Here is a 13,441-nt window from a genome sequence, read left to right as displayed (position 1 = left end):
CCACAGCTGCAGAGCAGAGAACCAAGTGAGGATGAAGAGCCTGCAACCCTGGTCTGGAAGCCCTGGGGAGAAGATGACTCTGACATGGAAAAACCTGACAGAGGTCGCTTCTCTTCAAGCTTTTCTTCCACCCCTGACACACTTGGATCTTTCAAAGTCTCCTTTTGCATAGAAAGGCAGCTTTTTGCAGGCTGCGCTTCTCTCCCTGTCTCGCCCATCTTCCCATCTACAAGTGTTAGAGGCAAGGAGAATGCTCTGCTTGTGCAGCAGAGCAGGAAAAGGAGCAAGCATCTTGCTCTCCAAATTGGTCAGGCCCATTTGCCACTGCAAGAGAGGAGATTGGCCTCCACTTCTTCTTACAGAAGCTGCTCTGAAGGGAGAGCCAGCACTGCGGGGGCCCTTGCTTCAGCTGGCCCTGTCTTTGCTCTCCTTTTCATGCTCTCCAAGCTGCTGCCTTTAGCTCCTGGCCTTTCCTTCCGCCTTGCATGGCAACCTTTGCTCTTGCTGGCCTCAAGGCTGACTTTGGCTGCCTTTTTGTTGTGCTTGCAGTAAGACAACTGCTGGACATGGCCAGCTCCCGTGGCATTCCCGGGCCAGCAGCTGACCTGGAGCGCGCCCTGCACTGCCTGCACCAGGCACGCGGCAGCCTTCCGGTAAGAAGCGGCTCTGTGGGCGCACAGAAGAGGCCACAGGGAATGCACAAGGCCCGGCCACTGGGACAGCCTTTCCTGCCTGCTCCTTGATGAAGGGTCTTGACAGGGAGCAGAGCACGTGCTGCCTGCTGTGTCTCCTCCAGCTGCGTCAGGGCTGAGCCCAAACGGCTCCAGCAGGGAGAATCTCCCTCCTGCAGGTGGCGGCGCAAGCTCCTGCAGCCTGCTGCCTTGGAAATCGCCTGCAGGTCTGGCTGCTCTAAGACATTTGGAGGGGAAATTCCCAGAAGCCTCACTCAGCTGAGGCCATTCTGGCTGCAGGAGCTGCAAAATCATTCGTTTGGGGAGCAAAATGCCACTCTTGGGGACCAGCATCAAAGGGCTGGGCAGCAAAAACTAGGCACTGGGATCAAATCCCAGGCTTTCACCCACATGGCATACAGTTGCTTGAATGTCTGAAGAGGCAAAGTAGCTGAAAGGCAGCATCTGTGATTTTTGGCTCATTTTGGATGTGGTGGGGTGCCTAAAGCCTTTTCCCCTTGCATCTTGCAGGAGGCTCTGGAGATGTTGCTCTCAGGGGGGCCTGCAACAGCTCAAGGCCATCCCTTGGCTGATTATCATTACGCAGGTAAGCAAAGCAGAGCTTCTTCCTTCACTGACACATGCTGCCGTCCCCTTCAGTGTTGTGGCAAGCGTTTCTGCTTCAACAAATTGTGCTTAACACCAGCACAAGGTCTTGTCTTCTCGGGGGCTGGGGAAAGCACCAGCATCTAGTCCTTCAGCTTTACTTCTTTGCCAATCCTTTTCCCTGGGGAATGCCTGCTCTTGTCTTCATCACCTTCTGAGGGAGCAGACATGTACTCACACGGGAATGATGGCCTGCCACCTTTTTCTTTCGGCGGCCAGTGGGATCTACTTCATGTGGATCGAGGGATCCATTTACCTGCTGCTTCTTATTGCCAGGCTCTGATAGATGGACACCTGAGGAGAAGGACTCCTTCCAAAAGGCTTTCCACACCTACGGCAAGGATTTTCATCTCATCCAGAAGCAGGTAAAGCCGCAGCACATTCTTGACCTCAGCAGATCATCAGGAGGAAAGCTTGCTTCTATCTGGTAACAAACACTGGGCTTCGCTCTCTCTCTTCTCAAGTACCAAAACTGCTCAAGTAGTAACAAAACGGCACATCAAAGGCCTGTGTGAAAAGGATGATCCTGTCTCTCCAGCCCTTTTCTCCAAGCTCCTTTGCAATATGATGATTTATTCTCTCAGACTTGTCGCACAGGTCTGCTGCTGCTTCCACAAGGCATTGTGCTGGCATAAGTGGAGTGAACCCGGGAAAGAAGACCTGTGCTAGATGGATTTCTTGTTGATCTGTGCATTACGTGTGCTACCACGTAGCATGATACACGGTTTACTACATTGCACGATGCCTCTCTTTCTCCATCTTGATTTCATTTTACACCCTACTCCATTGACTTCATGATTTTACTTCCCAGTTTACTCCATCTTCTACTTTTTCCCCAATGCAGCCTACCAAGGAATTTTAGATTCCTTCTTTTTCTCTTCACAACAGATCCAGACTAAGACCGTGGCACAGTGTGTGGAGTACTACTATACCTGGAAAAAGGAGCACCGAGTTGCTAGCACTCTTGCTCAGGTGAGGGGGAAGAAAATCCAGGCGTGCCAGGAGGGTGGAGAAACTGGGAGAAGGGGAGAAAACCTGCTGGCCAGCTGTGCCAGACGCCGCTTTGCCAGGATCACATCGTCCCATGCGCTGGCAAAGGCGCAGCAGATGCTGCCCAGGCCTTCCTTCTGCTGCTGCCCTGAAATACGCCATTCTGGAGCCTAACTTTGAGCCAAGGAAGCCGCACCACCACCCAAATGGGCTTTGACTCTCTACAGATGCGGTTCTCAAGGGCTGCCACCTTTGCTGACTCCAATCAGACCCTTCATTCCCCACTGAACTCCTCCTGACATCAGCAATCCCTGTGTTCAGGGAGATGTTGCAGATTTTCAGGCAGTTTTTCTAGCATGCCAGCATACTCGCCAAGAAGCAGCTGCCAGTGCTGTGGCTCCCCTCAGACTTTCCTTACCAGCAAAGAGCAATTTGGTTGGCAAGAGTGAGAGAGAGAGAGAGAAAGAGAGAGAGAGATTATTCTGGGTTCTAAAAAACGTCTAACCATGTGTCTTCCCTAATTTGACTGAATTTCCATCCCATTCCCTAGACATTTCTGCAGGAAAACCCGAGGCAAATAGATGTTAGGCAGACAGGCAGAAATAAGAAATGTAGAATTCTAGATGGCTGCACATTTATGCCACCCCTTTGGCCTGTAGGAAAGAGGAGCATTTCCCTCCAAGCTCTGCCTTGGCAGCCCGCCGCAGCCCACTGGCAAAGGCAGCCGTTTCCTCAGCTCTTGAGGGTTTGCAAGGATTTGCTTAGGCCAATAGATTTTTGTGCTGGACGCAGGCATTTCCAGCTTTCTGACGGGAAGGAGACATTGAAACAGGATTCTTTGATTTCCAGGCTGTGGGCGAAGGCAAGCGGAGCAAAAGCCCCCCCAGAAAGGAGGGTGGGCAGACAGGGAAGAGAAGCCGCAAGAGGGCTGGCAGCGCCGAGTGTCCCTGCTGCCAACCGCGCCAGCCTCCCCGTTCGGCGGGAGGCCCCTTTCCCTGCGGCCAGTGCAAACGGTGCGCAAGTTCCTGCTCTTTCTGCTCCAACCTGCGCCTTGCCACTAAAACAGGCTGACCCTTTGCAAAGGCGCCGCAGGGCAAGCTCAGGCCACTTGCACCATCGCCCCTCGCAGCCCTGCTCAAGCTTACAACCCACCTCAAACCCAAACAGCTCACTTAAAACCCAGCCTTCACTATGAAACCTTGCCCTGCCCCAACAACACACACTGCATACAAGTAGGAACAGATCCATCAAAGCTGGCTTTGATGCTGCTGATCAAATTCCAAATAGCATGCAGCAAAAGGAGGAAGACATTTCAAGGCATTGAAACAAGAAAGATCGGACTCATGGTCTGATCAATTCACAACGTGCCACTGCCCAAAAAGACAGAAATTCCTACTAAAAGGGACATCTTGCCGCTTGCTTTAACGGTGTGTACTAAATTGAACAATGGATGCTTTGTTTCCTATCTTCCAGGCTCTTTGAAACCATGCAGGAAAGGAACAAACACAGGAGAAGACATGGCCCTCGCAAAGAAGCAGAGCCTCTCCCCAACAAGAAAAGACCAAATTACACAAGCCTGCAGCTTGTCCAGCCGGGCCTAGCAAGGGTTAGGCATCAATAGGACTAGATAGGAATAGGACTGGTGTTTAAGCTTTTAGACTTGTTGAAATTCTATTTAGTTAGTTTACATGATAGGAATCTCCTCAATTTCTTACTTAAGGTACATGACTATTATTCAAGATTCATTAGTAGGATTAGATTTATCAGTCAATGTAAGAGGCTTGGTGTTGGCTACGCTGCGTCTTTTGTCATTTTGCCTTTGTTGAGACACAATCTGTCTTTATCATTAAACCACGTTTGTTCCACTTTGTCTTTTGGTCTGTATGAAATCACTCTGGCAATCAAAGACGGCACTTGCCCTGAGAGGAGAATCTGGGCACGCACGACCTCCCCAAGGCCCAGGCTCAGCTGGCAGGACTGGCAAAGGTGTGTCTCCTTTACTGCCAGGGAAATAACGCTGGCGCTTCATCCTTTGATTCCTAAAAATCTCAGCTGCGAGTGGAAAGGGAGGCTTTGTTTAATTCAATGAATTGGATCAAAATGTGTGCTCTGCTCTCACCATCGTTTCTGGCCTAAAAGCAAGGGCTTTAGTCCTTTTTGTAGCCCAGCAACATAACTTTGTTTCATTTTGGGGGACTGATGGACCTGACCACCTTGGAAGACGTTTCCAGAACCCCTCCAATTCTATCAAATTTGTATGCACATGCACCACAAAGGCATCAGTAGTTCACTTTCAGTTTCTCTTGAAAGCACCACTCTCCCACTCTGGGCCTCCACCAATCTCCTCAGCTAAAGCAGAGTGGCTTGGATCATTATCCTCTCTCTGGCTTCCCACAGCTTAGGTATTTGCACTAAAGAAGAAGCAAAGTCCCTCTTTCATCTAGCCCAGCAAATGGCACTGCCCAGCAAGGCTTTGCTGGCAGGGGCTGTGCAGGGTGGAGAGGGGGCGAGGGAGGGGGCAATTGCCAGGCTGCTTCTGGGAAGCCCAGGCAAGCTTGCCCTTGTCTGATGGAGCCAGTGCAGCTGGCCTTTGGAGCCTACAAAGTATCTGCCTTGCAGTGGCACTTGGTACAGCTGCCCCTCACTTCGCTGCCCTGTGGGCAACATGCAGCCTGCAAAGGAAGCAAGACTGGGACTGAAGCAAGATTTGCTTTGCCTTAACTCTAGGCCGGGAAGCAGCAAAACTGGCTGGCTTTTGTCCTATCTGGCACCTAAGTATTAAAAGAAACGCCAAGGCCATCAGTGTGGAAAGGTAATTCCATCAGTGTTCCTTTGTTAGAGGAATGCCTGAGTCTTTTGAGACAAACAGTTTCTCCAAGGCAGCTGGAAGAGGGATATAGAAAGTCTGCATTCATGTTTGCTACAGAAATGCCCCTGTGCTGTCCCTGTCTGTGTGTCCCCATCAGTTGCCCTGAGAAACATGCTGTTTCTCTAAGTTTCAAGGAAGGAGTGATGAGGTGAGTGACCAGCTCAGAGGCCCAAAGGAGGGAAAACATCAAGTGACATTATTGGGCAGCAAAAGGAGATTTGAGAAAGGGGGCAGCATGAATGCCTCCACTTTGAGAGGAAGCTTTGGAGTTGCCTCTTGGCTGAACAACTTGCAAATTCTAGCTCCTCTCAGAGCTGGAGGAGAGCCAGCGGGAGGAGTCCTGCTGGTTCTCCAGGGCAGGAGATGAGGTTCTGGGCCCTTGGACACAGACAGGCTCCTGGGCACCTTCAGCTGCAGACACCTTGCAGACAAGCACCGAGAAGAGCCAGGGCAGTCCCTGCACTGCTTTTGCCCGTCTCCTCAGACGACTCAGGAGAAAAGCCCAATGGCAAGGCTCTCACAGCAAGCCTGCAGCAGCAGAAGTAAAAGGAGCAGAGGTGGCCCATGCCTGTTTCTGTCCCATGGCTCCCCTGGGGTTCTACATGGAATGTTGGGCTGTGCCCATAGCAACTGTCGTTGTCTCCTGCTCCTGCGGCCCTTGCTGGAACGCTGGTGGAGCAGTGCTGGAGCAGCGGCTGCAGGATCAGCTCCTGGGCTCTCCCTGACCAGCCACCTCCTGCATTCAGCGCCACACCCGGCCTCTGCACCCACATCCTCGTCTCCTCGGCTGCCTCCAGGCATCCCCACAGCACTTGGGCACCGTCAAAGGTAAGAAAGTCCCCGTTTGCCCTCAAAGCACTAACACAAGGCCAGGAGGCTCCAGCTGCCTCTCCCACCAACCACGACACACAGGCTGCGTGCTCACTTTCCCCACACCAGGTTCCACGTCCAAGCGGGCTGCAGCTTCTGAAGGAATCATGTTGCCTCCCGGGCAAACACAGACCTTTCCATAGAGGAGGTAGAGAGCTGTCACAGTGCAGTTGCAGATCCTCCTCCACGTGAAGCCATTTATTATAATGGTTAATAGATTCTGAAAAATAAAAGAATTAAAGACACTCAAAAATATATTAAGGGAATTGCAGCAGTTAATAACCTAAAATACAGGAATAACTTTGATTAGATACTTAGATAAGGCAATGTAAAATACACTCACAATATTTGGATAGGTAATCTAAAATACACTCACAGAAGAAACTTTGGAATTAGAATATTTGAACAAGAAGAAGTGGAAGACAATAAGTTAAAGTGACCTGCCAACCCGTTAGGATCAAGCCAAGTACAACAGTTACTTCAGCTAAGTCATGGAAAAACACGCCGAGGATGACAGGAAGAAGACCAAATTAGGAAAAAGCTTAAAATTTAACTTAGGAAGACCAAGAATTTCCAGAAGACTCCGCCTGCCTATGCATGTAATAAATGATGTAATCCTTGTTTAAAATTGTATAAAAACCCGCTTTTGCTGTACATAATTCAGAAATCCATGTTGTGATTTCTCCGACGCGTCGTAATAAAATACCTCCTGCTTATCTGACTTAGGCTGAGTCTCTTAAGCAGTTATTCTCGCCTTTTGGGGCAAAATTCGGCATCATTTTCTGGCGACCCAGATGGGACCAGACAGGAGATCCAGGCCTTGAGGTCCTCCCGGGCCGGGTCCAGGGTCGGGATTCTCTGGGCGCCCCTGACGAATTTTTTTGTCAGAAGTGACCCCCCCTGAACCGGCGCCTTGGTGGACGGAGGGTTCCCTGCATCTCCTGCTTCAATTAAGAGGTATTTTAATTGTTTATTGGTTTTGTAGGGAAACGGGGGTCAGACGTGACCGCCCGAAGGGAAAGCTGGGGGACGCCCCGGTAACGCAGGTTAGAGTCCTGCTGGGTAACGCAGGTTAGAGTCCTGCTGGGTTAGAGGCCCGGTAATAGAAACGCAGGTTAGAGTCCTGCTGGAAGGAATATTTTTTTTCGTATCTTTGGTTTGTTCTTATTGTGTGGGAAACTGTTTTAACATTGTGTTTGATGTTGTAATACTGTGAATTAAGGGTTAAGAACTGAAACTGCTATCTGAAGAGGTCTGTCAGCCGGTGATCTTTTGTGTCTGTTCTATGTGTTTGTTGCAAAATCTTACAGAAAACATCTTGCCGCTCTCTCTGTAATTTTTTAGAAGAGAATAAGTTGATAGATATCCGGAAGAAAATTGTGACCCCCTGCAATTGTTACACTGTCTACGGTTGCGATTGCACGAATCTGGCAAACCGGTGTCTCACGGTCTGTAGGTGACCTCGCATGACCAAACCTGGTAACAGTCTGTTCTGATATAGACCATAAGGTAGGAATTCCTTTATAAAGGTGCGCGTGTATGGTTGAGAGTGAATAAGACGCAGCATCGCTGCGACGCGAGAAGCCAGGACAAAAGCGACTGAAAATTGTGTGTGAAGTGTTAAACCAACACAGGGAATAACTATGGGAAGTCAACAGAGTAAGGACGTAAATATGAAAACCCCCTTAGGATGTATCCTAAAACACTGGAAGGACTTGGGAGGGATCCCGGGGGGAAACATAAGTAAAAAGACACTCCTTAAATATTGTACGCAGTGGTGGCCGTTGTACAAGTTAGATGACAATGAGAAATGGCCGCCGGAGGGAACAACTAATTATAATACTATTTTGCAATTGATGCTTTTCCTTCGCCGACTTAACAAATGGGACGAAGTGATGTATGCTGACATGTTCTTTACCCTAAGAAATAAACTGGAGTGGCAAAAAGAGTGCGGGGTAAATGTAGCACCTCAGGACCCCCTAGTACTAGCCCTGGAAAAAGATAAGAAAGGTTCAAAGCCTAAAGAACGGTGCTGTGATGCATGTAGCATTGGGCAACAATGTCTTAAATTGACAAGAAGGGATAGTGGAAAGGAGAGCGAAATAAGCCTGTGGGAATACCATCCATTCGCCCCAGGACGGGAAGGGCCTCTTCCCAGGCCAAAGGAGGAACAAGGGGATCCTAGCCCCTTAAAGGAGCTGGAACGATGGTGGAAATCTAAGTTTGGGCACAGTCCTCAGAAACTAGATAACACTTGGGAGGAGGATAGTCCATTAAAATCGGGGATGGACAAGAGGGAAAGCAGCCCGCAGGGACCAGATAGTCCACAGGGGTCGGGAAGCTACAAGGATGCTGACAGCCCACCCAGATTAGAAGTTGAGAGGGAAGAAGGTGGCCCACATGGAACAGAGAGTCGAGGGGAGACACGCAGCCTCCCCGAACTAAGTCCATATGGGGATGGTAGTACACCCAGAAATGGAGGTTTTGGGAAATCAGGTACCTGTAGAATAGAAACCAGCACACCGAGGACTGGGGATAACTCACTAGGAGGCAACGTCTCTGAGCTGAGGTATAGTGAGAAGAATGACACTGAGACATGCGAAAGGGAGGCAGAGAACAACTCACAGAAGCTGAATATAATAATTCAGATAGAGGATAAGAGAGATGGAAGGGGAACAGAAGATGAGGACAGTAGCCCGGAGCAGGATAGGCGCCGGCAGATGCGGGAAGAAAGGCGACAGATGCAGAGCGAGGCACGGCTGGACTGTGTAAACCATGCCAGGGGGGTAGTAGGAAAAGAGTTAACAGAAATAGAAGGTGAAGATGAAGAACAGGGAAAGGGAAAGGGAAAGAGAAAAGAGAAGAGAAAGAATAGGGAAGACATTAAGGCACAGGAAGATCCTAGGGAAGGGACTAGTCATTCGTATTATACCAGATCTGTGGCACGGAGGGAAGCAAAGCAAGAAGAGGAACGGAACCATACAATAGCTCCTCTCCGACAACTTATGCCAATGGTAGGAGAAAGGACCAGGGTAAAGGTGCCGTTCTCCACAAGTGATCTGAACAATTGGAGGGATGAGGCAAGGAACTTCAGGAGGAATCCAGAGGGAGTAGCGAAGAGGTTTGAATTAATGGCAAAGAATTTAGATATTGATTGGGAAGATATAGAGGTGATGTTGTCAGAATTGACAGATACAGAAAGGGAACTCGTATTGGAAACAGGAAAACGACATGCTCAAGTATTATCAGGGAGACTAGAAGATAATTTCCCCAGCAGTAAACCAGAATGGGATCCGGGCAACGAAGACCACTATCGACGACTGGTGCAGTACAGAAAGCTGATAGCGATGGGCTTGCGTAATGCGATCCCTAAGGCTATCAATTGGTCGATGTTATATGACATTAGGCAGGGAAAGGATGAGACCCCGTCAGAGTTTTTGGATAGACTTAGGGCAGCCATGAGACAATACACACCCCTGGACCCGGCAACGGAAGAAGGGAAACAACACCTGTTAGGATTAATGATGGGACAGAGTAACCCAGACATCAGAAAGAAATTGCAAAAGCTTGAACATCCAGAAAATAAAAACCTGGAGGCCTTGCTGAATGAGGCATGGAAGGTATATAATAATAGAGAAGTTGAGGAGAAGAAAAGGGAGGACAGGAGGATAGCTCGAGTAGTGGCTGTGGCAGTGGCAGCTCAGAAGACAGGTTACTCGGAACCTAATACCAGGGGTAGGGGCAGAGGCTACCCAGTGAGAGGGGGAGGGAGGTTCCAACCCCACCCAGCTAGAATAGGGCTAAACCAGTGTGCCTATTGCTTCCAAACGGGACACTGGAAACGTGAGTGCCCTCAATCAAGAGAAAGATCAATGGACACTACTACTATCGCACATCAGGACAGTGAATGAGGGGGACCGGTGGGCCGTACCCTAGCAGACCCACTGGTTAAAATGGAGCTAGGGGAAGGTAAAAAGGAATTGGATTTTTTGATTGATACGGGAGCAACTTTTTTGGTTTTAAATCAAGAATTGGTACCTAAAAGTGATGAATTTGTACAAGTTGTGGGAGCAACAGGCCAACCAGAAAAAGCTTACTTTTTGAAACCTATCAAATACAAAATAGGGAAACAAATGGGAATTCACCAGTTTCTGTATTTGCCAAATTCACCAAAACCTCTACTAGGGAGAGACTTACTAGAGAACTTGGGAGCCATAATAAAGTTCAAAAAGGACAGACTTGAATTTCAAGTAAAAGAAGAACAACTGATTACAGCCCTAAGCCTAACAATCAGTTGTGTGAAACCTAAACCTGAGAATCACAATTTTGAGCGAGTCCTGAGCGAGGCATACCCATTAGTATGGGCTACTGATATACCTGGAAAATCAAAACAAGCAGCACCGATTGTTGTTGAACTTAAAGACGGGGCAAGACCGGTGGTAAGAAAACAATACCCTTTGAGAATAGAAGACAGGAAGGGGATTGAGCCCATAATCAAAAGGTTTCTGGAACTGGGGTTATTGGTAGAATGTGAATCGGATTTTAATACACCAATCTTGCCAGTAAAGAAACCTAATGGAGCTTATAGACTAGTTCAGGATTTGAGAGCAGTAAACGAAATAACCAAGATATTACATCCTTTAGTTGCTAATCCATACACGCTTTTAACTAGACTCAAGGATAATTTGGCCTGGTTCACCGTATTAGACCTGAAAGACGCATTCTTCTGCCTTCCCTTAGCTCCCGAGAGTCAAAAGATTTTTGCCTTTGAATGGGAATCTGTAGATAAAGGAAGAAAGACCCAACTTACCTGGACAGTATTGCCCCAAGGATGGGCAAACTCCCCTACGATTTTTGGGAATCAGTTAGCCAAAGAATTAGAACAGTGGGAAAGGCTGCTGGGAGATGGCACCCTTCTGCAATACGTAGATGACCTCCTAATAGCAACAGTGACAGAGGAAGAATGCATTGAATGGACTATTTCCTTGTTAAATTTCCTGGGTTTAAGTGGATACCGAGTCTCTCAACAGAAAGCACAGCTGGTGCAAAAAGAAGTGGTGTACCTGGGATACGAAGTCTCCAGAGGACAGAGATCCCTGGGAGCAGCTAGGAAAGAGGCTATCTGTCAAATGCCTAAACCAGAGACAGTGAGAGATCTGCGCGCCTTTCTGGGGATGACAGGTTGGTGTCGGCTATGGATCTACCAGTACGGGATACTCGCTAAACCACTGTACGATTTGTTGAAAGAAACTAAGGATGTTCTAGTTTGGACTCCCGAGGCAGAAGGGGCCTTCAAGAAGTTGAAGCTGGAGCTAATGAGAGCACCGGCCTTAGGTCTCCCAGATGTATCAAAACCATTCTGGCTGTTCTCCCATGAACGACAAGGGATGGCCCTAGGAGTCCTGGCACAGCAGTTGGGAACACACAAGAGAGCTGTGGCCTACTTCTCCAAACGATTGGATGAAGTAAGTAAAGGATGGCCAGGCTGTCTGAGGGCAGTGGCTGCAGTGATAATTAACATAGAAGAGGCCAGAAAGCTCACACTGGGCCAGAAGATGACTGTGTTAGTATCTCACACTGTGTCGGCTGTGCTGGAACAGAAAGGCAACCATTGGTTGTCGCCTTCCAGATTCCTAAAATACCAGGTCATCTTGGCTGAATCAGATGACGTAACCATTCAGGTAACTAACATTGTGAACCCAGCTTCATTTCTAGAAGGGAGAGCCCCAGCAGAACCCATCGAACACGACTGCCTGGAAACAATTGAAGCCGTCTACTCCAGTCGCCCAGATCTCAAAGAAGAGCCGCTCGAAGGTGCGGACAACTGGTTCTCAGATGGCAGCAGCTTCGTGAAGCAAGGAGTAAGAATGGCTGGCTATGCAGTCACCACTACAGAAAGGGTAATTGAGTCAAACCCCTTGCCTGCAGGGACCTCAGCCCAAAAGGCAGAGCTGATAGCTCTGACCCGAGCCCTGGAATTGGCAGAAAACATGCAAATTAATATATGGACAGACTCTAAATATGCCTTCTCTGTTGTACATGCTCATGGGGCCATCTGGAAAGAAAGAGGACTATTGACTACACAAGGAAAAACAGTCAAACATGCAGAAGAGATTCTGCGATTGCTAGAGGCGGTCCAACTCCCAGCACAAGTGGCCATAATGCATTGTAAAGGACATCTGAAAGGTAACACTATTCCAGAAATAGGGAACAGGAAGGCAGATACAGAAGCTAAATTGGCTGCCACAAGGAATAGAGAAGTGGAAATAGTGGCCCTAATACCAGGAGAGCTGGATACCAATATCCAGCCAGATTACCAGGAATCAGATCATAGATGGATTCAAAAGAATAAAGGTAAACTGTTAGACAGTGGATGGGGACAATTAGAAACAGGACAGTTGATAATACCAGGGAACATAATGTGGCAGATTGTGAAGGCGGAGCATGAAAAGGCCCATTGGGGTCTAGATCCGCTTTATCAACATTTGCGAGCCAGGATAGCAGGACCGAAATTATTTACTACTGTAAAGCACGTCACATCCCAGTGCGAGCGGTGTCTGAAAAATAACCCGAACACAGGAACTAAAGTACATCAAGGAGCCATAAATCGAGGTAAATTCCCAGGTGAAGTATGGCAAATTGATTTTTCTGAACTCCCAAGAAAAGGGGGGTTTCGGTATTTGTTGGTACTAACTGATACATTTTCTGGGTGGCCTGAAGCATTCCCTTGTAGGACAAATAAGGAAAGAGAAGTGACTAAAGTACTGTTGAATGAAATTATTCCACGGTTTGGGTTACCAAAGAGCATTTCTTCGGATAGAGGTACACACTTCTGTGCAAAAGTGGTGAGAGCAATAAGCAAAGCATTACAAATCAAATGTCAACTACACACACCTTATTGTCCACAGGCCAGTGGGCAGGTGGAAAAGATGAATCATCTCATCAAACAGCAAATTGCCAAAATATGCCAGGAGACTAATTTGCAGTGGTATCAGGCTTTGCCTATTGCTCTGCTTAGGCTGAGAGTCAAACCAAGATCAAAAGAAAAGTTAAGCCCATTTGAAATTTTGTATGGTAGACCTTATGCTATGCAAGTTGTAAATGGGGACGCTATAGACCAAATCAGTAATCAGTATATTTATGATTATGTAATTACGGTGGGGAAACAGTTTGATAAGAATGCTACTGTGGTGATAGGGCACCAACCTAAACAACCCGACTGCAAATTACATCCGTTTAATCCCGGTGATTGGGTGTATGTTAAGAATCTTTTAGGAAAACCCCTACAAGAGAAGTGGGAGGGACCTTTCCAAGTGCTGCTGACTACCTTCACCGCGGTTCGCATCAAAGAGCGACCCACGTGGATCCATTACTC

The 13,441-nt window shown here is 48.2% G+C and overlaps 1 protein-coding gene across 1 annotated transcript; it reads left to right on the top strand.

The window, feature by feature from the left end:
- Positions 1–6,801: 6,801 nt before the first annotated feature.
- On the top strand, positions 6,802–13,045 carry LOC132087061 (uncharacterized). The gene is made up of 4 exons (XM_059493088.1): positions 6,802–7,023; positions 7,411–7,575; positions 10,807–12,888; positions 12,975–13,045. Exons 3-4 carry the CDS (start codon positions 11,196–11,198, stop codon positions 13,043–13,045), a joined length of 1,764 nt encoding a protein of 587 aa, XP_059349071.1. The 5' UTR covers positions 6,802–7,023; positions 7,411–7,575; positions 10,807–11,195.
- Positions 13,046–13,441: the final 396 nt, after the last annotated feature.

This window comes from Ammospiza nelsoni, chromosome Z (assembly GCF_027579445.1).
Source record: "Ammospiza nelsoni isolate bAmmNel1 chromosome Z, bAmmNel1.pri, whole genome shotgun sequence".
Lineage (NCBI taxonomy): Eukaryota > Metazoa > Chordata > Aves > Passeriformes > Passerellidae > Ammospiza > Ammospiza nelsoni.
Note: the sequence above shows the minus strand (reverse complement) of the source record. Positions and strands in the feature narration are given on the sequence as shown.

Coding starts and splice junctions, on each gene's coding strand:
- LOC132087061 (XM_059493088.1), top strand. CDS start 11,196: ATGCCTAAACCAGAGACAGTGAGAGATCTGCGCGCCTTTCTGGGGATG. Junction 12,889..12,974: donor GAGCATTTCTTCGGATAGAG/GTACACACTTCT, acceptor TATTGTCCACAG/GCCAGTGGGCAGGTGGAAAA.